The sequence below is a fragment of the Carcharodon carcharias genome, chromosome 19 (assembly GCF_017639515.1).
Source record: "Carcharodon carcharias isolate sCarCar2 chromosome 19, sCarCar2.pri, whole genome shotgun sequence".
Taxonomy (NCBI): Eukaryota; Metazoa; Chordata; class Chondrichthyes; order Lamniformes; family Lamnidae; genus Carcharodon; species Carcharodon carcharias.
In genome coordinates this window covers 66,848,888-66,874,558 of record NC_054485.1, presented here as the reverse complement: position 1 = coordinate 66,874,558, position 25,671 = coordinate 66,848,888, and the positions used below count along the sequence as shown (strand labels likewise).

Genomic DNA, 25,671 nt, shown 5'->3' with positions numbered 1-25,671 from the left:
CGTGGGGAGGGCAAAGACATGGGCAGTGGGAGGGTGTGTGCAGTGTGAGAGAGTGGGGAAGTGAGGACGTGGGCAGGGTGAGTACATGGGAACAGTGAGGGCGTGGTCAGGGCAAGGACACGGGCTAATCGAGGATGCGGGCAGGGCGAGAACACCGGCAGGTTGAGGACAATGGCAGGAAATGGGTGTGGGCAGGGCAAGGACGTGGGCAGGGCGAGGACGTGGGCAGGGCGAGGACGTGGGCAGGGTAGGGACACGGGCAGGGCGAGGCTGCAGGCAGGGCGAGGACGTGGGCAGGACAACTACATGGGAAGTGTGAGGACATGGGCAGGGCAAAGACGTGAGCAGTGGGAGGGTGTGGGCAAGTGAGGACGTGGGCAGGGTGAGTACATGGGCAGAGTGAGGACGCAATCAGGGTGAGGATGCGGGCAAAGCGACGACGTGGGCAGGGCAAGAACACCGGCAGGTTGAGAACACCGGCAGGAAGTGGGTGTGGGCAGGGCGAGGATGTGGGCAGGGTGAAGATGTGCGCAGGGTGAGGACTTGCGCAGGGTGAGGACGTGGGCAGGGTGAGGACGTGGGCAGGGTGAGGACGTGGGCAGGGTGAGGACGTGGGCAGGGTGAGGACGTGGGCAGGGTGAGGACGTGGGCAGGGTGAGGACGTGGGCAGGGTGAGGACGTGGGTAGTGTGAGTATGTGGGCAGGGTGAGTACATAGGCAGGGTGAGGACGTGGATAGGGCGAGGACGTGATCAGGGCGAGGACGCGGGCAAAGCAAGGATGCGGGCAGGGCGAGAACACCGGCAGGTCGAGGACACCGGCAGGAAATAGGTGTGGGCAGGGCGAGGACGTGGGCAGGGTGAGGACGGGGGAAGGGTGAGGACGTGGGGAGCTTGAGGACGTGGGGAGCTTGCAGACGTCGGACGGGTGAGGACGTGGGCAGGATGTGGACGTGGGCAGGGTGAATAAATGGGCAGGGTGAGGACGGGGACAGGGCGAGGACGAGATCAGGGCGAGGACACGTGCAGGGAGAGGACACGGGCAGTGTTAGGAGGCGGGCGGGGGGGGTGAGGAGGAGGGCGGGGTGAGGGTGAGGATGCGGGCGAGGGTGAGGAGGCGGGTGAGGGTGAGGAGGCAGGCGGGGTGAGGGCGAGGAGCCGGGCGGGGCGACTGCAAGGAGGTGGGCGGGGCGAGGACGAGGAGGTGGGCGAGGGCGAGGAGGCAGGCGAGGGCGAAAAGGCAGGCGAGGGCGAGGGTGAGGAGGCGGGCGGGGCGACGGTGAGGAGGCAGGCGGGGCGACGGCGAGGAGGCGGGTGGGGCGACGGCGAGGAGGCGGGTGGGGCGAGGGCAAGGAGGCGGGCAGGGCGAGGGCGAGGAGGCGGGCAGGGCAAGGATGAGGACGCAAGCGGGGCGAGGACTCAGGGTGGGTGACAATGTGGTCGTGGGCGTGGGCTTTGGCGTGGGCATAGGCGGGGGAGGATGCGGGCTGGGGCACGACGTGGGCAGGGGGAGGACGCGGGCAGGGGGAGGACGAGGGTAGGGCGAGTACATGGGCAGTTTGTGGACATGGGCAGGTTGTGGACATGGGCTGGGTGAGCATGCAGTCAGGGCGAGGACGTGGGCAGGGCGAGGACGTGGGGAGCGGGAGGACATGGGGATAGCAAGGGCGTGGTCAGGGCGAGGACTTGGGCAGGGAATCGGTTTGGGCATGACGAGGACATGGGCAGGGTGAGAATGTGGGCAGGGTGAGGACGTGGGCAGGGTGACGACGTGGGCAGGGCGAGGACGCGGGCAGGGCGAGGACGCGGGCAGGGCGAGGACGCGGGCAGGGCGAGGAAGCGGGCAGGGTGAGGACCTGCGCAGGGTGAGGAGGCGGGCAGGGCGAGGATGTGGGCAGGGTGAGGACCTGCGCAGGTTGAGGACATGGGCAGGGCGAGGACGTGGGCAGGGCGAGGACGTGGGCAGGGCGAGGACGTGGGCAGGGTGAGGATGTGGGCAGGGCAAGGACATGGGCAGGGTGAGGATGTGGGCAGGGCGAGGACGTGGGCTGGATGAGGACGTGCGGAGCTTGAGGACGTGGGGTCTTGAGGATGTGGGGAGGGTGAGGATGTGGGGAGGGCAAGGATGCAGTCAGGACGACTACATGGGAAGCGTGAGGGCATGGGGAGGGTGAAGATGTGGGCAGGGGTTGTGTGCAGGGTGAGAGTGTGGGCAGAGTGAGGACACAGGTAGGGTGAGTACCTGGGCAGGGCGAGGATGCGGGCAGGGTGGGAACGTGGGCAGGGCGAGGACGAGGGCAGGGCGGGAACGTGGGCAGGGCGAGGACGCGGGCAGGGCGAGGACGCGGGCAGGGTGGGAACGTGGGCAGGGTGAGGACGCGGGCAGGGTGAGGACGCGGGCAGGGTGAGGACGCGGGCAGGGTGAGGACGCGGGCAGGGTGAGGACGCGGGCAGGGTGAGGATGTTGTCAGGGCGAGGACGCGGGCAGGGCGAGGACGCGGGCAGGGCGAGGACGCGGGCAGGTTGAGGACGCGGGCAGGGCGAAGACATGGGCAGGGTGAAGATGTGGGCAGGATGAGGACACCGGCAGGTTGAGGACACCGGCAGGAAACGGGTGTGGGCAGGGGTTGGACGCGGGCAGGGGGAAGACATAGGCAGGGCGAGGATGTGGGCAGGGCGAGGATGCAAGCAGGGTGAGGACGCAAGCAGGGGGAGTACATGGGCCGGAGGAGGACGCAGGCTGGGGGAGGACATGAGGAGGGTGGAGGACGCAGGCTGGGAGAGGACGCGGGCCGGGTAAGGACATGACGAGGGTGAGGATGTGGGCACGTTGTGGACATGGGCTGGGCGAGGATGCAGTCAGGGCGAGGACGTGGGCAAGGCGAGGACGTGGGCAGGGCGAGGATGTGGTCAGAGGGAGGACGTGGGCAGAGTGAAGGCTTGGGCAGGGCGAGGATGATGGGGGAAGGGTGAGGACATGAGGAGGGTGAGGACGTGGGCAGTGCAAGGACGCAGTCAAGACGGGGACGTGGGCAGGACGACTACATGGGAAGCGTGAGGACGTGGGGAGGGCAAAGACATGGGCAGTGGGAGGGTGTGTGCAGTGTGAGAGAGTGGGGAAGTGAGGACGTGGGCAGGGTGAGTACATGGGAACAGTGAGGGCGTGGTCAGGGCAAGGACACGGGCTAATCGAGGATGCGGGCAGGGCGAGAACACCGGCAGGTTGAGGACAATGGCAGGAAATGGGTGTGGGCAGGGCAAGGACGTGGGCAGGGCGAGGACGTGGGCAGGGCGAGGACGTGGGCAGGGTAGGGACACGGGCAGGGCGAGGCTGCAGGCAGGGCGAGGACGTGGGCAGGACAACTACATGGGAAGTGTGAGGACATGGGCAGGGCAAAGACGTGAGCAGTGGGAGGGTGTGGGCAAGTGAGGACGTGGGCAGGGTGAGTACATGGGCAGAGTGAGGACGCAATCAGGGTGAGGATGCGGGCAAAGCGACGACGTGGGCAGGGCAAGAACACCGGCAGGTTGAGAACACCGGCAGGAAGTGGGTGTGGGCAGGGCGAGGATGTGGGCAGGGTGAAGATGTGCGCAGGGTGAGGACTTGCGCAGGGTGAGGACGTGGGCAGGGTGAGGACGTGGGCAGGGTGAGGACGTGGGCAGGGTGAGGACGTGGGCAGGGTGAGGACGTGGGCAGGGTGAGGACGTGGGCAGGGTGAGGACGTGGGCAGGGTGAGGACGTGGGCAGTGTGAGTATGTGGGCAGGGTGAGTACATAGGCAGGGTGAGGACGTGGATAGGGCGAGGACGTGATCAGGGCGAGGACGCGGGCAAAGCAAGGATGCGGGCAGGGCGAGAACACCGGCAGGTCGAGGACACCGGCAGGAAATAGGTGTGGGCAGGGCGAGGACGTGGGCAGGGTGAGGACGGGGGAAGGGTGAGGACGTGGGGAGCTTGAGGACGTGGGGAGCTTGCAGACGTCGGACGGGTGAGGACGTGGGCAGGATGTGGACGTGGGCAGGGTGAATAAATGGGCAGGGTGAGGACGGGGACAGGGCGAGGACGAGATCAGGGCGAGGACACGTGCAGGGAGAGGACACGGGCAGTGTTAGGAGGCGGGCGGGGGGGGTGAGGAGGAGGGCGGGGTGAGGGTGAGGATGCGGGCGAGGGTGAGGAGGCGGGTGAGGGTGAGGAGGCAGGCGGGGTGAGGGCGAGGAGCCGGGCGGGGCGACTGCAAGGAGGTGGGCGGGGCGAGGACGAGGAGGTGGGCGAGGGCGAGGAGGCAGGCGAGGGCGAAAAGGCAGGCGAGGGCGAGGGTGAGGAGGCGGGCGGGGCGACGGTGAGGAGGCAGGCGGGGCGACGGCGAGGAGGCGGGTGGGGCGACGGCGAGGAGGCGGGTGGGGCGAGGGCAAGGAGGCGGGCAGGGCGAGGGCGAGGAGGCGGGCAGGGCAAGGATGAGGACGCAAGCGGGGCGAGGACTCAGGGTGGGTGACAATGTGGTCGTGGGCGTGGGCTTTGGCGTGGGCATAGGCGGGGGAGGATGCGGGCTGGGGCACGACGTGGGCAGGGGGAGGACGCGGGCAGGGGGAGGACGAGGGTAGGGCGAGTACATGGGCAGTTTGTGGACATGGGCAGGTTGTGGACATGGGCTGGGTGAGCATGCAGTCAGGGCGAGGACGTGGGCAGGGCGAGGACGTGGGGAGCGGGAGGACATGGGGATAGCAAGGGCGTGGTCAGGGCGAGGACTTGGGCAGGGAATCGGTTTGGGCATGACGAGGACATGGGCAGGGTGAGAATGTGGGCAGGGTGAGGACGTGGGCAGGGTGACGACGTGGGCAGGGCGAGGACGCGGGCAGGGCGAGGACGCGGGCAGGGCGAGGACGCGGGCAGGGCGAGGAAGCGGGCAGGGTGAGGACCTGCGCAGGGTGAGGAGGCGGGCAGGGCGAGGATGTGGGCAGGGTGAGGACCTGCGCAGGTTGAGGACATGGGCAGGGCGAGGACGTGGGCAGGGCGAGGACGTGGGCAGGGCGAGGACGTGGGCAGGGTGAGGATGTGGGCAGGGCAAGGACATGGGCAGGGTGAGGATGTGGGCAGGGCGAGGACGTGGGCTGGATGAGGACGTGCGGAGCTTGAGGACGTGGGGTCTTGAGGATGTGGGGAGGGTGAGGATGTGGGGAGGGCAAGGATGCAGTCAGGACGACTACATGGGAAGCGTGAGGGCATGGGGAGGGTGAAGATGTGGGCAGGGGTTGTGTGCAGGGTGAGAGTGTGGGCAGAGTGAGGACACAGGTAGGGTGAGTACCTGGGCAGGGCGAGGATGCGGGCAGGGTGGGAACGTGGGCAGGGCGAGGACGAGGGCAGGGCGGGAACGTGGGCAGGGCGAGGACGCGGGCAGGGCGAGGACGCGGGCAGGGTGGGAACGTGGGCAGGGTGAGGACGCGGGCAGGGTGAGGACGCGGGCAGGGTGAGGACGCGGGCAGGGTGAGGACGCGGGCAGGGTGAGGACGCGGGCAGGGTGAGGATGTTGTCAGGGCGAGGACGCGGGCAGGGCGAGGACGCGGGCAGGGCGAGGACGCGGGCAGGTTGAGGACGCGGGCAGGGCGAAGACATGGGCAGGGTGAAGATGTGGGCAGGATGAGGACACCGGCAGGTTGAGGACACCGGCAGGAAACGGGTGTGGGCAGGGGTTGGACGCGGGCAGGGGGAAGACATAGGCAGGGCGAGGATGTGGGCAGGGCGAGGATGCAAGCAGGGTGAGGACGCAAGCAGGGGGAGTACATGGGCCGGAGGAGGACGCAGGCTGGGGGAGGACATGAGGAGGGTGGAGGACGCAGGCTGGGAGAGGACGCGGGCCGGGTAAGGACATGACGAGGGTGAGGATGTGGGCACGTTGTGGACATGGGCTGGGCGAGGATGCAGTCAGGGCGAGGACGTGGGCAAGGCGAGGACGTGGGCAGGGCGAGGATGTGGTCAGAGGGAGGACGTGGGCAGAGTGAAGGCTTGGGCAGGGCGAGGATGATGGGGGAAGGGTGAGGACATGAGGAGGGTGAGGACGTGGGCAGTGCAAGGACGCAGTCAAGACGGGGACGTGGGCAGGACGACTACATGGGAAGCGTGAGGACGTGGGGAGGGCAAAGACATGGGCAGTGGGAGGGTGTGTGCAGTGTGAGAGAGTGGGGAAGTGAGGACGTGGGCAGGGTGAGTACATGGGAACAGTGAGGGCGTGGTCAGGGCAAGGACACGGGCTAATCGAGGATGCAGGCAGGGCGAGAACACCGGCAGGTTGAGGACAATGGCAGGAAATGGGTGTGGGCAGGGCAAGGACGTGGGCAGGGCGAGGACGTGGGCAGGGCGAGGACGTGGGCAGGGTAGGGACACGGGCAGGGTAGGGACACGGGCAGGGCGAGGCTGCAGGCAGGGCGAGGACGTGGGCAGGACAACTACATGGGAAGTGTGAGGACATGGGCAGGGCAAAGACGTGAGCAGTGGGAGGGTGTGGGCAAGTGAGGACGTGGGCAGGGTGAGTACATGGGCAGAGTGAGGACGCAATCAGGGTGAGGACGCGGGCAAAGCGACGACGTGGGCAGGGCAAGAACACCGGCAGGTTGAGAACACCGGCAGGAAGTGGGTGTGGGCAGGGCGAGGATGTGGGCAGGGTGAAGATGTGCGCAGGGTGAGGACTTGCGCAGGGTGAGGACGTGGGCAGGGTGAGGACGTGGGCAGGGTGAGGACGTGGGCAGGGTGAGGACGTGGGCAGGGTGAGGACGTGGGCAGTGTGAGTATGTGGGCAGGGTGAGTACATAGGCAGGGTGAGGACGTGGATAGGGCGAGGACGTGATCAGGGCGAGGACGCGGGCAAAGCAAGGATGCGGGCAGGGCGAGAACACCGGCAGGTCGAGGACACCGGCAGGAAATAGGTGTGGGCAGGGCGAGGACGTGGGCAGGGTGAGGACGGGGGAAGGGTGAGGACGTGGGGAGCTTGAGGACGTGGGGAGCTTGCAGACGTCGGACGGGTGAGGACGTGGGCAGGATGTGGACGTGGGCAGGGTGAATAAATGGGCAGGGTGAGGACGGGGACAGGGCGAGGACGAGATCAGGGCGAGGACACGTGCAGGGAGAGGACACGGGCAGTGTTAGGAGGCGGGCGGGGGGGGGCGAGGAGGAGGGCGGGGTGAGGGTGAGGATGCGGGCGAGGGTGAGGAGGCGGGTGAGGGTGAGGAGGCAGGCGGGGTGAGGGCGAGGAGCCGGGCGGGGCGACTGCAAGGAGGTGGGCGGGGCGAGGACGAGGAGGTGGGCGAGGGCGAGGAGGCAGGCGAGGGCGAAAAGGCAGGCGAGGGCGAGGGTGAGGAGGCGGGCGGGGCGACGGTGAGGAGGCAGGCGGGGCGACGGCGAGGAGGCAGGCGGGGCGATGGCGAGGAGGCAGGCGGGGCGATGGCGAGGAGGCGGGTGGGGCGATGGCGAGGAGGCGGGTGGGGCGAGGGCAAGGAGGCGGGCAGGGCGAGGGCGAGGAGGCGGGCAGGGCAAGGATGAGGACGCAAGCGGGGCGAGGACTCAGGGTGGGTGACAATGTGGTCGTGGGCGTGGGCTTTGGCGTGGGCATAGGCGGGGGAGGATGCGGGCTGGGGCACGACGTGGGCAGGGGGAGGACGCGGGCAGGGGGAGGACGAGGGTAGGGCGAGTACGCGGGCAGGGTGAGGACGTGGGCAGGGTGAGGATGTGGGCAGGGTGAGGACATGAGGGGCCTGAGTACGTGGGCAGGGTGAGTACGTGGGCAGGGTGAGTACGTGGGCAGGGTGAGTACGTGGGCAGGGTGAGTACGTGGGCAGGGTGAGTACGTGGGCAGGGTGAGTACGTGGGCAGGGTGAGTACGTGGGCAGGGTGAGTACGTGGGCAGGGTGAGTACGTGGGCAGGGTGAGTACGTGGGCAGGGTGAGTACGTGGGCAGGGTGAGTACGTGGGCAGGGTGAGTACGTGGGCAGGGTGAGTACGTGGGCAGGGTGAGTACGTGGGCAGGGTGAGTACGTGGGCAGGGTGTGACATGGGCAGGGTGAGTACATGGGCAGGGTGAGTACATGGGCAGGGTGAGTACGTGGGCAGGGTGAGTACGTGGGCAGGGTGAGTACGTGGGCAGGGTGAGTACGTGGGCAGGGTGAGTACGTGGGCAGGGTGAGTACGTGGGCAGGGTGAGTACGTGGGCTGGGTGAGTACGTAGGCAGGGTGAGTACGTAGGCAGGGTGAGTACGTAGGCAGGGTGAGTACGTGGGCAGGGTGAGTACGTGGGCAGGGTGAGTACGTGGGCAGGGTGAGTACGTGGGCAGGGTGAGTACGTGGGCAGGGTGAGTACGTGGGCAGGGTGGGACATGGGCAGGGTGAGGACATGGTCAGAGTGAGGACATGGTCAGAGTGAGGACATGGTCAGAGTGACGACGTGGGCAGGGCGAGAACGCGGGCAGGGTGACGACGTGGGCAGGGCGAGGACGTGGGCAGGGCGAGGACGTGGGCAGGGTGACGACGCGGGCAGGGCGAGGACGCGGGCAGGGCGAGGACGCGGGCAGGGTGAGGACCTGCGCAGGGTGAGGAGGCGGGCAGGGCGAGGATGTGGGCAGGGTGAGGACATGGGCAGGGCGAGGACGTGGGCAGGGCGAGGACGTGGGCAGGGCGAGGACGTGGGCAGGGTGAGGATGTGGGCAGGGCAAGGACATGGGCAGGGTGAGGATGTGGGCAGGGCGAGGACGTGGGCTGGATGAGGACGTGGGCTGGATGAGGACGTGGGCTGGATGAGGACGTGCGGAGCTTGAGGACGTGGGGTCTTGAGGATGTGGGGAGGGTGAGGATGTGGGGAGGGCAAGGATGCAGTCAGGACGACTACATGGGAAGCGTGAGGGCATGGGGAGGGTGAAGATGTGGGCAGGGGTTGTGTGCAGGGTGAGAGTGTGGGCAGAGTGAGGACACAGGTAGGGTGAGTACCTGGGCAGGGCGAGGACGCGGGCAGGGTGGGAACGTGGGCAGGGCGAGGACGAGGGCAGGGCGGGAACGTGGGCAGGGCGAGGACGCGGGCAGGGCGAGGACACGGGCAGGGTGGGAACGTGGGCAGGGTGAGGACGCGGGCAGGGTGAGGACGCGGGCAGGGTGAGGACGCGGGCAGGGTGAGGACGCGGGCAGGGTGGGAACGTGGGCAGGGTGAAGACGTGGCCAGGGTGAGGATGTTGTCAGGGCGAGGACGCGGGCAGGGCGAGGACGCGGGCAGGGCGAGGACGTGGGCAGGGCGAGGACGCGGGCAGGGCGAAGACATGGGCAGGGTGAAGATGTGGGCAGGGTGAGGACACCGGCAGGTTGAGGACACCGGCAGGAAACGGGTGTGGGCAGGGGTTGGACGCGGGCAGGGGGAAGACATAGGCAGGGCGAGGATGTGGGCAGGGCGAGGATGCAAGCAGGGTGAGGACGCAAGCAGGGGGAGTACATGGGCCGGGGGAGGACGCAGGCTGGGGGAGGACATGAGGAGGGTGGAGGACGCAGGCTGGGAGAGGACGCGGGCCGGGTAAGGACATGACGAGGGTGAGGATGTGGGCACGTTGTGGACATGGGCTGGGCGAGGATGCAGTCAGGGCGAGGACGTGGGCAAGGCGAGGACGTGGGCAGGGCGAGGATGTGGTCAGAGGGAGGACGTGGGCAGAGTGAAGGCTTGGGCAGGGCGAGGATGATGGGGGAAGGGTGAGGACATGAGGAGGGTGAGGACGTGGGCAGTGCAAGGACGCAGTCAAGACGGGGACGTGGGCAGGACGACTACATGGGAAGCGTGAGGACGTGGGGAGGGCAAAGACATGGGCAGTGGGAGGGTGTGTGCAGTGTGAGAGAGTGGGGAAGTGAGGACGTGGGCAGGGTGAGTACATGGGAACAGTGAGGGCGTGGTCAGGGCAAGGACACGGGCTAATCGAGGATGCGGGCAGGGCGAGAACACCGGCAGGTTGAGGACAATGGCAGGAAATGGGTGTGGGCAGGGCAAGGACGTGGGCAGGGCGAGGACGTGGGCAGGGCGAGGACGTGGGCAGGGTAGGGACACGGGCAGGGCGAGGCTGCAGGCAGGGCGAGGACGTGGGCAGGACAACTACATGGGAAGTGTGAGGACATGGGCAGGGCAAAGACGTGAGCAGTGGGAGGGTGTGGGCAAGTGAGGACGTGGGCAGGGTGAGTACATGGGCAGAGTGAGGACGCAATCAGGGTGAGGACGCGGGCAAAGCGACGACGTGGGCAGGGCAAGAACACCGGCAGGTTGAGAACACCGGCAGGAAGTGGGTGTGGGCAGGGCGAGGATGTGGGCAGGGTGAAGATGTGCGCAGGGTGAGGACTTGCGCAGGGTGAGGACGTGGGCAGGGTGAGGACGTGGGCAGGGTGAGGACGTGGGCAGGGTGAGGACGTGGGCAGGGTGAGGACGTGGGCAGTGTGAGTATGTGGGCAGGGTGAGTACATAGGCAGGGTGAGGACGTGATCAGGGCGAGGACGTGATCAGGGCGAGGACGCGGGCAAAGCAAGGATGCGGGCAGGGCGAGAACACCGGCAGGTCGAGGACACCGGCAGGAAATAGGTGTGGGCAGGGCGAGGACGTGGGCAGGGTGAGGACGGGGGAAGGGTGAGGACGTGGGGAGCTTGAGGACGTGGGGAGCTTGCAGACGTCGGACGGGTGAGGACGTGGGCAGGATGTGGACGTGGGCAGGGTGAATAAATGGGCAGGGTGAGGACGGGGACAGGGCGAGGACGAGATCAGGGCGAGGACACGTGCAGGGAGAGGACACGGGCAGTGTTAGGAGGCGGGCGGGGGGGGCGAGGAGGAGGGCGGGGTGAGGGTGAGGATGCGGGCGAGGGTGAGGAGGCGGGTGAGGGTGAGGAGGCAGGCGGGGTGAGGGCGAGGAGCCGGGCGGGGCGACTGCAAGGAGGTGGGCGGGGCGAGGACGAGGAGGTGGGCGAGGGCGAGGAGGCAGGCGAGGGCGAAAAGGCAGGCGAGGGCGAGGGTGAGGAGGCGGGCGGGGCGACGGTGAGGAGGCAGGCGGGGCGACGGTGAGGAGGCGGGTGCGGCGAGGGCAAGGAGGCGGGCAGGGCGAGGGCGAGGAGGCGGGCAGGGCAAGGATGAGGACGCAAGCGGGGCGAGGACTCAGGGTGGGTGACAATGTGGTCGTGGGCGTGGGCTTTGGCGTGGGCATAGGCGGGGGAGGATGCGGGCTGGGGCACGACGTGGGCAGGGGGAGGACGCGGGCAGGGGGAGGACGAGGGTAGGGCGAGTACATGGGCAGTTTGTGGACATGGGCAGGTTGTGGACATGGGCTGGGTGAGCATGCAGTCAGGGCGAGGACGTGGGCAGGGCGAGGACGTGGGGAGCGGGAGGACATGGGGATAGCAAGGGCGTGGTCAGGGCGAGGACTTGGGCAGGGAATCGGTTTGGGCATGACGAGGACATGGGCAGGGTGAGAATGTGGGCAGGGTGAGGACGTGGGCAGGGTGAGGACGTGGGCAGGGTGAGGATGTGGGCAGGGTGAGGATGTGGGCAGGGTGAGGATGTGGGCAGGGTGAGGACGTAGGCAGGGTGACAACGCAGGCAGGGTGACGACGCAGGCAGGGTGAAGTTGTGGACGTGGGGAGGGTGAGGACGCGGGGAGTGACATAGGCAGGTTTAAGGCCAAGAATGTGAGGATGCTGAGGACACGGGTAGGACAAGGGCAGGGTGAGGCTGAGGACATGGGGATGGTGAGGTCGCAGGTAGGGACGCGGGCAGGGTGATGGTGAGGATGTGGGGTGGATGGTTCTGGATGACAGGAAGTTTAAGATGCTAGGGTGTAGGGGAGCAGCGAGGAGTTTACTGGAATAGTCAGATCCAGTTGAAATGAGGATTTCAGCTGCAGTCAATTCGGACAAAGGCAGAGTGAACCGATTTGACGGAGGTGGAATTAGGGGATCTTAGTGATGGTAAGAACATGAATTCCAGCTCTGGATCCAATGTGACACCGATATTGTGAACAACCTGGTTTGAGACTATTGCCAGGGAGAATGGAGGAGTTGAAAGCGAGAGAATTGAATTTCAGCAGAAGGCAAAGTCGATGGTTTTGGCTTCTCAATTTAATTGGAGATTTTTCTTTCTTTCAGGTTAAAACAATTAAACCAAATCAACAAAATGAGGACAAAATTTAAAGGAAATTTGGAGACTTTTCTATACAACTAATGCTGGATAAGTGCTCTAATAGCTCACAGATCGTGGAGGAATGAAGCAATGTGCTGTTGAACTGCAACTGTGTGTCTTCAATGTGCTGCTGAAAAATAGCATTGTGCTTTTGAATTGTATCACCCTGGGGAAGCATGGAGGTGACAAATGGGAGGCCACCAAGCGTAGATCCGGGGTGGGGTGGTGGGGGTGGGGGCAGCTGTGAAGGTGCATGAGCGAGAAGGGAAGCCTCTTCAAGTGGTACTTGACTGTAACAGGTTCGACAAGAAGAACAGCGTGAGAGCTGTTCCACACAGCTAGAGGATGACAAAGAGGTGTTGGAGGAAGTTGGTGCAGTCAGCCGTGACACAGTGTGCAGGCAGGTCTAAAAGGAAAAGAGGGTAGCTTTAGAGTTATCTTGATAATTTTTGAAGAGGTGGAGCAGGTATGATTGGCCCATAGCCAAACCATTGCAGCGAACACTGAGATCATTATTCAACATTCCCATCTAACAGAATGCTGAGAATTATCCAAACTTTACCTCGATCATAAGTTGCGATAGCTTTCAGCTTTCTGTCAGCTTCTTGTTCTTTCTCCATATCTGCTCCCACGAAAGCAAGGGCATAGGTGGTGATTGCAATTGTGTGAGGCTGGATTATATTTGGCAATGCCTTATGCAAAAAATCAACAGCATTTCCAACGCTTTTTTCCTGAGGACACAAAAGCAAAGGTGAGAAATGAAATGGTTGTGAAATATTTGGCCCACTTCCTTCCCGACATCTCAAATGTTGGCTTTGCTGAAGTGCCCACTTCCCGCTAAGAAATAAACTTGAAAAAGCTGGTATTGTTGGAGGAGTTGCATTCCAACAAATGGTGATCCCTAATCCAGAGAATTCTGACTCCCTTCTGATCTAAAATTTCCTGCACTAAGGTATCAATTAATGGAAAATTTATCTTGTACTTTCACACCTGGAATGGGTATTTCTTGCAATAGTTAGTCATAGTCATGTCAGTATCACACCATTAGTGTCAGTATCACACCATTAATGTCAGTGTCACACGAGTAGTGTCAGTGTCACACCATTAGTGTCAGTGTCACACCATTAGTGTCAGTGTCACACCATTAGTGTCAGTATCACACCATTAGTGTCAGTATCACACCATTAGTGTCAGTATCACACCATTATCACAGAATCACAGTGCAGAAGAGGTCCATTGAGTCTGTACTGATACAGGAGAAACACCTGACCTACCTACCTAATCCCATTTACGAGCACTTGGCCCATAGCCTTGAATGTTATGACGTGCCAAGTGCTCATCCAGTTACTTTTTAAAGGATGTGAGGCAACCGGGCTCCACCACCCTCACAGGCAGTGCATTCCAGACCATCATCACCCTCTGAGTAACAAAATTTTTCCACACATCCCCCCTAAACCTTCTGCCCCTTACCTTGAACTTACGTCCCCTTGTGAATGACCCTTCAACTAAGGGGAACTGCTCCCTATCCACCCTGTCCATGCCTCTCATAATCTTGTATACATTGATCAGGTCACCCCTCAGTCTTCACTGCTCTAACGAAACCAACCCAAGTCTATCCAACCTCTCTTCATAACTTAAATGTTTCATCCCAGGCAACATCCTGGTGATGCACCCTCTGCACCCCCTCCACTGCAATCACATCCTTCCTATAATTTGGCCACCAGAACTGCAACAGTACTCCAGCTGTGGCCTCACCAAGGTTCTATACAACTCCAACATGACCATCCTACATTTGTAATCTATGTCTCGATTGATAAAGGCAAGTGGCCCATATGCCTTTTTCACCACCCTACTAACATGCCCTTCTGCCTTCAGAGGTCTATGGACACACACGCCAAGGTTCCTTTGTTCCTCAGAAATTCCTAGTGCCATGCCGTTCATTGAATACTTCCTTGCCAAATCACTCCTTCCAAATTATATCACCTCACACTTTTCAGGGTTAAATTCCATCACTTATTGCCCATTTGACCATCCCGTCTATATCTTCCTGTAGCCCAAGACAGTCAACCTCACTGTTAACCACACAGCCAATCTTTGTGTCACCCGCAAACTTATTAATCCTACCCCCGACATAGTCATCTATGTCATTTATATAAATGACAAATAATAGGGGACACAACACAGATCTCTGTGGTACGCCACTGGACACTGGCTTCCAGTCACTAAAGCACCATTCTGTCATCACCCGCTGCCTCCTACAACTAAGCTAATCTTGAATCCAACTTATCAAATTATCCTGTATCCCATGTGCATTTGCCTTCTTTAAAAGTCTCCCATGCGGGACCTTGTCAAAGGCTTTGCTGAAATCTATATAAACTATATCAATTGCATTACCCTCATCCACACACCTGGTCACTTCCTCAAAAAATTTAATCAAATTTCTTAGGCATGACCTCCCTCTGACAAAGCCGTGTTGACTATCCCTGATCAAATCTTGCCTCTCCAATTGAAGATAGGTAGTCTTCTTCAGAAATTTCTCCAATAGTTTCCCTACCACTGACGTGGGACTCACTGGCCTATCTCATCTCTACAACTCTTCTTAAATAGTGGAACCACGTTAGCTCTTCTCCAGTCCTCTGGCACCTCCCCCGTGACCAGAAAGGAATTAAAAATTTGGGTCAGAGCCCCTTCAATCTCCTCCCTTGCCTCCCTCAGCAGTCTGGGACACAAATCATTCGCACCTGGAGATTTGTCCACTTTTAAGCCTGACAACACCTCCAATACCTTATCACTCCCTATATCAATTTGCTTAAGAACCTCACAGTCTCTCTCCCCGAGTTTGATACCTTCATCCTCATTCTCTTGTGTGAAGACGGGCATGAAATATTCATTCAACAGTCTTGCGATGTCCTCTGGCTCCACCCATAGATTGCTCCCTTGGTTCCTACTCTTTCCCTGGTTATCCTCTTCCCATTGATATACTTAGATCTTGGGATTTTCCCTACTTTTACCAGATTTTTCTCATATCCCCTCTTTGTTCTCCAAATTGCTTTCTTAAGCTGCACCCTGCATTGTCTGTACTCCACCAATGCCTCTGCTCATTTGCTTCCCTTGTACCTGCTAAAAGCCTCTCTTTTCCTTCTTATTGTAACCTGAATATCTCTGGTCATCCATGGTTCCCTAGAGGGTAACGAACCTGTACCCTCCCCATTTCCTTTTTAAACAGCCCCCACTGTTCCTCTGTAGATTTCCCCATAGTAACTGTTCCCAGTCTACTTTGGCCAGATCCTGCCTTATTTTACTAAATCCACTGTCCCCCAATCCAAAACAATTTTTTGCAACTTGTCAATTTCTTTGTCCATAACAAACTTAAAGTGTACCATGTTGTGGTCGCTATTGCTAAAATACTGGCCCACTCCACCTCAGCCACCTGTCCGGCTTCATTCCCCAGAATTAGGTCCAGCAATGTACCATCCCTTGTTGGACCCTCTACATATTGACCTAAAAAGTTTTCCTGTACATATTTCAAGAAATCCACTCCATCCAAGCCCTTAACACTATGGCTAACCCATTTAATGTTGGGAAAGTTGAAATCACCTAATATCACCAACCCTATTGTTATTGTTCTTACACCTCAACAAATTTTGCACATATTTGCTCCTCAATTTCCCACTGACTATCTGGGAGTCTATAATAAACAGCTAATGATGTGGTTGCCCCTTTTTTATTCCTAAGCTCTATCCACAAAGGTTCATTCGATGCCCCCTCCAAAGATATCATCTCTCCTTACTGCAGTAACTGACGCCTTAACTAATATGCAACACCTCCTCCTCTTTTACCCCCTCCCTGTATCGCTTGAAGTTTCTATATCCCGGAATGTTGAGCTACCAATCCTGCCTTTCCCTCAACCACATCTCAGTGATGGCTACTAAATCACAATTCTACATGTCAATCCTCACCCTTAACTCATCCGTTTTACCTGTAACACTCCTGGCATTAGAGGCCATCCAGCCTTGCCTTACTCCCTTGAAGCTATTGCAGCTGTACTCCTCTGACTTGATTGTTTTACTGTATTATGATGTGTCCCTATTCTGCTAACATTCTGTGTCCCCTCCCCCTGCCGAATTAGTTTAAACTCCTCCCAACAGCGCTAGCAAACCCGCCCGCAAGGATGTTAGTCCTGCTCTGGTTCAGATGTAGACTGCCCCGCTTGTGGAGTTCCCACCTTCCCCAGAAACAGTCCCAGTGATCCAGGAATCTAAAACCCTCCCTCCTGCACCAACTCTTAAGCCACGTATTCATCTGTGCTATTCTCCTATTTCTGAGCTTACTAGCACGTGGCACTGGGAGTAATCTGGAGATTACAAACCGAGAGGTCTTGCTTTTTAGTCTACTACCTAACTCCTTGAATTCTTGATGCAAGACCTCATCCCTCTTTCTACCTATGTCATTGGTACCAACATGTACCATGAACTCTACCTTATCACTCTCCCCCTTCAGGATGCCCTGCAGCCATTCAGTGACATCCTGGGCCCTGGCACCAGGGAGGCAACACACCTTCCTGGAGTCACATTGACTGGCACAGTAGTGCCTATCTGTTCCCCTGACTATAGAATCCCCTATTACCATTGCTCTTCCTCCCTTCCTGTATAGGCAGGCTGCTTGTGGTGCTAGAAGCTTGGCTCTGTCCGCACTCCCTGGAGGAACCAGTGCCCTCATCAGCCTCCAAATCGGAATATCGATTTGCAAGCAGGACCCCAGAGGACTCCTGGACTACTTGCCTGTTTCCCTTGGACTGCCTGGTGGTCACCCATTCCCTTCCTTCCTCAAGTCCCTTCATCAGCGGTGTGATCACCTCTTTAAACGTGCTATCCACGATGCTCTCAGACTCACAGATGCTCCACAGTGTCCCCAGCTGCCGTTCCAGCTCTGAAACCCAAGCTTCCAGGAGCTGCAGCTGGACTCACTTCCTGCACACATGCTGATCCCGGGCACTGGAAATATCCCCGGCTTCCTACATGGAACATGAGGAGCGCATCATGGCTTTGAGTGCTCCTGCCATGACTTATCCCTTTAAATTAAACCATTTAAGTCCATTACTCAAGGGCCCTTCTTTCCTGATCCTCGTTACTGTAGAATATTCAAACTGTAAACCACAAAAAGACCTTAAACTACAAGTGATTAAGGTAGTAAATACCTTACCCACTACTTACCAGTGATTCCTTTCCCTTGTAGCCTCTCCTGCTGCAGCACGCTCTGATATCACATCATTAATGACATGGATAGGTTAGAAGAATGGCCAGACAAGTGGCAGCTGGAATTTAATATTGATAAGTTGGAGATGATGCATTTTAACAGATGGGATAGTAAAAGGAAATCTAGGCTTAATGGGACAGAGCGGACCTGGGAGTGTATGAACATCAATATTTCAAGGTGGCAGGTCACATTGAGAGGCTGGTTAGCAATGCAGCTGTGGTTTTTGGCTTTATACAGTGAGGCATTGTGTACAAAATCAGGGGAGATATACAGCACCTTATTAAATTTCACATTAGACCCAGATTTCTTTTTAAAGGATGTGAGGGTCGTTGGGAGGATGCAAGAGGAATGTACCAGATTTATTTTAGGGATGGGGGCTTTTGGTTTCAATGTTAGGTTGGAAGCTGCAGTTGTTCTCCTTGGAACAAAGGGGATTGAGGGGAACCTTCATGAAGGTCTGCAAAATAATCACAGGTTCAGAATACATCGACAAGGACCTATTCTTCCCGATAACTGATATAACAAAGACTACAGGGAGGCAGTATTATGGTTTTCAGCTATAGCTGCATGGGGGATGTGAGGGGGAGCTCTCTCGAGGAAACAGGTCGGAATTCCCTTAAACTCACCACCCACAAGGATGATGCAAACAAAATAATCAATACTGTTAAAGCAAAATTATATTGGCACTTAAAAGAAATAAACTTGCTCCAGGGTTCGAGCAGGGCCATGGAATTAACTGGATGGATCCACGGAGAGAATTCTGTAAATGACATGACATTGGGAGGTTTTTCCAAATTGCATCGAGCAACTGAACAAGAAAGAAATGGCGACAGGTGGGAAATAGTTGCAGAAATTCAGACAATGTGTTGTCCAACAAAATTCTGCACTTTCCAAGACAGTCAACCGGAATCCCAGGTGGGTAGGTGCAAAGCTTTGCTTATAAATTCACATTTGGCTCCAGTGCATAACAAACACAATTCAATGTCATCTTTCTGTTCATTCACAGAATGCAGGACTCGCTGGGAAGGTCAGCATTTATTCCCAGAATGTGGAGGTCACTGGGAAGGTCAGCATTTATTCCCAGAACGTGGGTCTCACTGGGAAGGTCAGCATTTATCCACAGAATGTGGGGCTCACTGGAAAGGTCAGCATTTGTTGCTCCTGTAAATTGTGATTCAGAATCTGGTGCTGAACCTATTTCTTTCACTGCTGCAGCCTAGCTGGTGATATTATTCCCTGGGCGCTGTTAGATAAGTATTTTCAGGAGCTTGAGACAGCACCAATGGACTAACAGCAAAATGTTTCCAAATAATTTTTGAAAGTGGTTCATAGGTGCTGGTATTCCACTGCGTCTGTTCTTCACCTTGTCAAGCCCCTTCAGAATCTTAAATCTTTCAACAAGATTGTCTCTCATTCTTCAAATCTCCCATGGATAGGACCAACCAACTCAGCCATTCCTCATTGGACAAATCCTCCATCCTAGAAATTAGCCGGATGGACAATCTCTGAATTTCTTACAATGCAAGAATGTCCCTCTGTAAGTAAGGAGACCAAAATGTTGCACAGTACTCCAAAACGTTTTCTCACCAATGCACTGAACAATCACTATAATACTTTCTTAGTTTCCCTCCTTGCAATAAAAGCCAGAATTATATTTGCTTCCTAATTAATTGCTGTACAGCATCCTAACTTTTTGTGATTCATGTACAAGCACAACCAGATCCCTCTGTGCTTTCTCTCAGAATCACATTTTCTCACATTATGCTCCACCTGACATTTTTCCCCACTCATTCAAACGATTTATCATTACATTGCAAATTCTCTGTATCCTCTGCATAACTTGCTTTCCTATCTATCTTTGCACCGTCAGCAATGATGGCAAAAATACACATGGCCCCTTTATTCAGTTCATTCACATAAATGGTAAATAGTTCAGGCGCCAGCACTGATACCTGTGACACTCCAATTGTTACGGTTGTGCCTTTCCAATTCATGGGTAACTTTCCAGGACTGGGCAATTTTGGAAGATTACAACCAATGCATCCATTGTATCTTCAATCACTTTTTTAAGAGCCTAGGCTGCAAGCCATCACACCCAGGGGTCTGCTCATTCTTTATTTCCATTTGTAATCTTGGTACTTTTTCTCTAGTGATCATGATATTTTGAATTCCCCACCCACCGCCACTTTTTCTCCCCGGTTTTCTCCTATTTTTGTTATTTTTAGTCTTGCACAAAATATCTGTTGAAAGTCTATGTCATTTGTGTTCCATTGTTAATTCCACCCTCTCACCCTCCAGTTGACCAACTCAAACTTTACCTACCCTATTCCTTTTCATAACATTGTGGAAGATTTTCCTGTATTTTTCATAATTATTGTTGATTTTCTCTCATTCTCCAATTTCCCCCACTTAATTATTTATTTAGTCAGTTTTGTTGGTTTATGAAACATTTCCCCAGCCTTTTGGTCTATCATAGCATCGTTGTGCATCTTTTCCTTAAATTTGATGTCATCCTTAACTTCCTTAGTTCACCATGGATGGTGTACCCTGTTGGTAGACTCCTTATTTCTCAATGGAATACATATCTGTTGAGAGTTGTGAAATATCTCCTTAATATTCTATCACTGCTTTACATTTAAACTATATTTTCATTCCACTTTCGCCAACCCTCTCCTTGTTTCATTGCCTTTAAGTTTAGTTTAAGGCTAGTTTCCAATAGAAATTTCTCACCCTCAAAGCAAAAAACAAAATTCTATCATACTTTGATCACTCATAACAACAGCATCCTTTACTATGAATTAATTAATTAATCCTGTCTCATTTTACACATTTCTGTGTGCAAAAGGGAGTGTCCCCTGGTTGGTTCCAGAATGTAATGTTTTGAAAAAAAATGTCTCAAATACACTCTGAACTTATTCGCCAGGGTCTTTTCTCATGTGATTTGTCCATTCCATATAAAGTTAAAAATCTCTCATGATTGTTGCAATATCTTTCCTACAAGCCCCCATTATTTCATGATTTATACTCCCTCCTACACCATAGCTGTCAGGAGGCCTGTAAATTATTCCCACTGCTTTCTTCTTTGCTTTCATAGTCCTTATATCCACACAAACTGATTCTAAATTTGTTGCTCAGAATCAAAATCATTGCTCCCTACAGTGTTGATCTCATGGCATGATTAACATCGGCCCCACCTCCTTTCCCTCTCTTTCCTGTCTTTCCAAAATATCACGTACTTATTAATATTCAAATCCCAGCCACAGTCACTTTGCAACAGTGTCTCTTCAATGGCAATGATATCACACACATTTCTTTGAATTTGCGCTATCAGTGCATCTGCCATCTGGTTACGAATGCTGCGAGCATTCAGATAAAGAGCCTATAATTCTGTCATTTCCACATTTGTGTCTGCGAATATCTGATTTTCTGGCACACTTTTATGGTTGTTTGCTCTATCCCTTTACATCACACTCTGGTTATCGTTACCTGTGTTGCTACCTACACTAATGCCTGGCCCTTCCTCTTCAAATTTCCAAGTCTCCTCTCACATGAAGCATCCCTCATTTTAGTATTTTAAGCCATCTTCTCCACCCTAGCTGTAAGATTCACCAGGACACTGGCAGTTCAAGTCACAGCCATCCCAAACGTTCCCCATTACTGACGCCAGGCCCACATCAATGGAAAACCAGTTCGCCCTCACCAATCTTTTACTTGCCCATTTAATTTTGATCTTATTGCCAATTTTCTCATGGCTCAGATAGTAATGCAAAGGTTATTATCTCCATGGTTCTGATTTTCAATTTATACCCTGACTCCTCATCTCCTCTTCTTCAGCAGTCCCTTAGGATTGGGGATGGCCTGCTCCCACTCCCGTTCGCTCAGTTCTCAGGTGGATGATAAGTCCAATGAGTGAACTGCAGACCTTGTCACATGTGGAGCAGGTGATGTTTGAAGGGTTAAGCAGCTGTGTTCTTTGAGGGCTTGTGCGCACCCTCTGAAGCCTTGAATTTACATCTGTACAAGTCATTCAAAGTGTTTGGTGCCTTCCTGAGTGAGGTTTCCCCATTTTGATCCACCACAAGCCAAGATTCCCTAGAAGTCTGTGCAATGATTTGACCTATTCATGGGTGCTCTGAGGACATCCTTTGTCCTCCTGGGAGTCTCCTGCCACAGCTGAGTTCAGAATAGAGCAATTGCTTTGTGAGTCTTATGCCGGATGTATAGACAACATCTTTTCACCCAGAAGAGCAGATATGAGTGATTATTGTCCCGATGCTGGGTAAGTTGGATTGGGAGAGAACATGCTGTTGAACTTCATTTCTTTGCCACCAGATTTGGAGGATCTTGTGCCGTAATCACTGCTGGTACATCTCCAGTGCTTTCATGTTCCTGCTGTAAGTTGCCCGAGTCTTCAAAACATATAAGCTCACTGGGATCACTGTTGCCTGGCAAAACCAGGACTTCAGGCTTGGGTTTGAGCTCCTGGTCCTCAAAATACTCTTTGCCTCAATTGACCTGGCACATTGGAGGTGATAATAAATTTAATTGGCAAGCTGCTCATACTCCTATAGCAGAAACTCTTTTCCTGGTTGGTAGGATGTAATGAGCGTGTGCCTCAGGGATCAGTGCTGAGTCCTCAAATTTTTACAATTTATATCAATGACTTGGATGAGAGATGGATGGGATGGTTGCCAAATTTGCTGATGACGCAAAGATAGGTAGGCAAGTAAATTGTGAAGAGGACATAAGGAGGCTGCAAAAAGATGTAGATGGCTTAAATGAGTGGGCAAAGCTCTGGCAAATAGAGTATGTTGTGGGGAAATGTGAAATGTGCATTTTGGTAGGAAAAATAAAAGAGAAGGAATCTTAATGGTGAGAGATTGCAGAGCTCTGTGAAAGAGAGGGATCTGGGTGTCTTAGTGCATGAATCATAAAAGGATAATATGCAAGTATTGCAAGTAATTAGGAAAACTAATAGAATGTTAAAAGCAAAATACTGTGGATGCTGGAAATCTGAAATAAAAGCAGAAAATGCTGGAAAGACTCTATGTCTAATAGCGTCTGTGGAGAGAAAGACAGAGTTAACATTTCAAGTCCGTATGACCCTTCAATATTTATGAAGACTTGACGATCATATTAATATAGAGACTAATGGTAGGTTTCAAAAAATTTTAACATCCGTTTCAGATGATTTGGAACACATTGCCTGAAAGACTAGTGGAATATGATTCACTAATCAATTTCCAAATTAAATTTAATAAATACTTGAAGTGAAAGAAAATTAATTAAATTTCATTTGAAATTGATTATTGAATCGGATTCCACTAGTCTTTCAGACAGTGCATTCCAAATCACCTGAATCGGATGTTAAAATCTTTTGAAACCTATCATTAGCCTCTATATTAATATGATCATCAAATCTTCATAAATATTGAAGAAAAGTCATACGGACTTGAAACGTTAACTCTCCACAAATGCTGTCAGACCTGCTGAGTTTTTCCAGCAGCTTTTGTTTTTGTTTCTGATTTCCAGCATCCGCAGATTTGCTTTTATCTTCATAAATATTGGCCTCCTCCCAAATCCAGCTTACATCGGTTTGGATTTTGGGCTCTGTGCTGAAGGAAAGCCGCTTACATTCCATTTTACCAACAGCTGCTCAAAGACTTTTCAGCAGCTTTAGAGTACAAATTTGCCCCAATGAAATGTCAATTCTAGCACAGCATCCTCTACAAGGGATTGGCAGAGTGTAAGCTGGGCAAGGGCAGCACTGCTCCTTCACAAATCACACAGAGTATAAATCAAGAAGTAGAAGATACCATTGAAATCACGCATAGAAAGCAACATTTAAAGAGGGAACAAAATATGGGGTTAATAGAGAGTGAGCGATAGTGAGACAAACAGAAAATGCTCAAAATGATCTTTAAAAATCTTGACACTAATTAAGTCCTGAATAAATAACAATCCACTGTCATAAAGTCAAATGTTCAGGGCCAGAGATGTTGCTCAATAGAATTGTGACATCGCGCAATTTAGAGTCCACTTACTCCTGAATAGATTAGCTGTGAGCGTGCTTGTGCACTTAGTGGGTATTTGGTGGCTAAGTACAGCAATTCATGCATTTTCAAGCATTTCAGTGCTCAGCCAATCAGTTAGGTACCAGTATACTGAACTTGGACAAATCATACAATTTGTACAATTAAACAGGGCAATTCTAGACAATCAAATTTATTTGTGCATGTTTGGGCTCTGGAAGCTGCTGTCCAATTTACACGTTAAAAACAGTGTGTGATGCCCACCTCACAGTTAATCACAAAGTAAATTGCAACTCATTACATTTGTGTGTGTGTGCCTGAGTGCATGATTGTGTGCCTGTGTGTGCATGCATGTGTTTGTGTGTGTGTACCTGTGATGAAAACAAAATGAATAGTTCAGACATTTTTTTTGATAGCTTATCAATTTTAAATATATTTCTGCAATGCATTTCCTAACTGTCGGTAAGGTGAATCAAACAAAGATGCCGGCAGTGTGACAAAAATTAGTGAGTTAACTGACGTTCTTACCACTATCGCAATCTCTGCAATGTTATTCTGTTGGAAGGCAGCCAATGAATGCTTCAGAGCTATTGTCACAAAGGCCGTGATTGAAACATTGTTTTCAATTCCACCAACTCCACCCTATAGAAGAAAAAGACTCACATCACATATCTATAAAAAATACATGCTTTCTCACAGCCATGCAGTCTTACACGTGCATAGATCTAATAGGAGTGAACTGGCTACATAAGTGAGACGTAATTTTTTTTTACCGTCCGTAGTCTTTCAGTTATGAAGAATGTATTACCCAGATGTGCTTTCTTGGCCTGTGCAATCTCCTGGACTCATTTCCAGCACTGGAGGAGGTCGGATATGAGCTTCCTTGATTTCTTCCCTTATTTGCTCTGTGTATCCTTCCACAAAATTACAGAGAGATGTGAGAGGTGGAAGAAGTGTGTGGCTATGCTGTGGAGGCAGGCTCATCTACCAGCTGATCTTGTCCCACCTGCCTATTTCGTCCGTGGATGCAATACTTATTTCATATTTATTATTTTTATTTATATGCTGCCACTCAATATTTAACATTGAATTGAGGAATATTAAAATGATGTACGGCTAAAACTGGAATATGTTCCAAATATCTTTAGAAATTTAGGTTCACAGGGCTGGATTTTACTGTTGGCGAGCGGGGGAGGGACCCGCTTGCCAAAGCGTAAAATGACGCACGGCGACGTTGGGCGGAATTCCCGACTTCACCCCACCACATTTAAATTTTCAGGAAGGCAGGGGCTTTGCAAAATCAGCTGCGGGTCCGCCGACCTGTCAATGGCCACTTGAGCTTAATTGGCCTGCCCACATTAAATGGTGCTGCTCCTCCAATCAGGGGCGCCGATTGGAAGCGTGACCATGTATGCCTGCCTATCAACTCCCACCCCACCCCCCAACAGGGGAGGAAAATTCAGCCCATGCAGTTTGAAGTAAGTAACGCAATATGATGCAAACACCAGAGAAGATATGAAGGTTCATGAGGACTCGAAACGTCAACCTTTTTCTTCTCCGCCGATGCTGCCAGACCTACTGAGTTTTTCCAGGTAATTCTGTTTTTGTTTAAGATATAAAAGTATATATTTAATTAGGCTTTGAAGGGGGTATAATAACAGAGACCTGGGGTGCTTGTGCACAAATGTTTACAGGTGGTTGAACAATTTAGCAATACAATTAATGAAGCACATGTAACTTCGGATTAACACATAGAGTCATGCAGTAAAACTGGCGGGCAGCTATTACACTTATATAATTTATTAGTTCAACTCCAGCTGGAGTAGTTCATCCAATAATGAACTTCTGAAGAATGTGAATGCATCGAAAAAGGTAAAAATAGATTGACTGAAGTGGCTCTAGTAATGAGGGATTGCAGTTAAAGAGATAGACAGGAGGAGCCAGGGCTCTTTGCCTTAGAGCAGCCAAGGCAGAGTTTTGATAGATGTGTTTAAAATCATGAAGGCCTTAGAACCAGTAAACAAAGAAAAAAACCTATTTTCAATTGGAGGATTGATAATGAGAGGACTTAAGGCAATTGAAAAGGAATGAGACTTTTTTTTTAAATGCAGCGATTTGTTAAAATTCAAAGTACACTGACTTCTACACAAGATTCAAAATACATTTTTGTATGAATTGGAAACTGAATAACTATTTGAAAAGAAAGCATTGCTGGAGTAT

General features: G+C 54.0%; 1 protein-coding gene across 1 annotated transcript in view; it reads right to left on the bottom strand.

The window, feature by feature from the left end:
- The window catches only part of LOC121291210 (complement C4-like), a 209,586-nt gene that overhangs the window by 67,442 nt on the left and 116,473 nt on the right, over positions 1–25,671 (bottom strand). Inside the window, exons 27-28 of the mRNA XM_041212296.1 lie at positions 23,980–24,093; positions 12,726–12,894 (exon numbers count right to left, since the gene is read on the bottom strand). Coding sequence (XP_041068230.1) covers positions 12,726–12,894; positions 23,980–24,093 — 283 coding nt within the window. The remainder of the gene's footprint in view (positions 1–12,725; positions 12,895–23,979; positions 24,094–25,671) is intronic.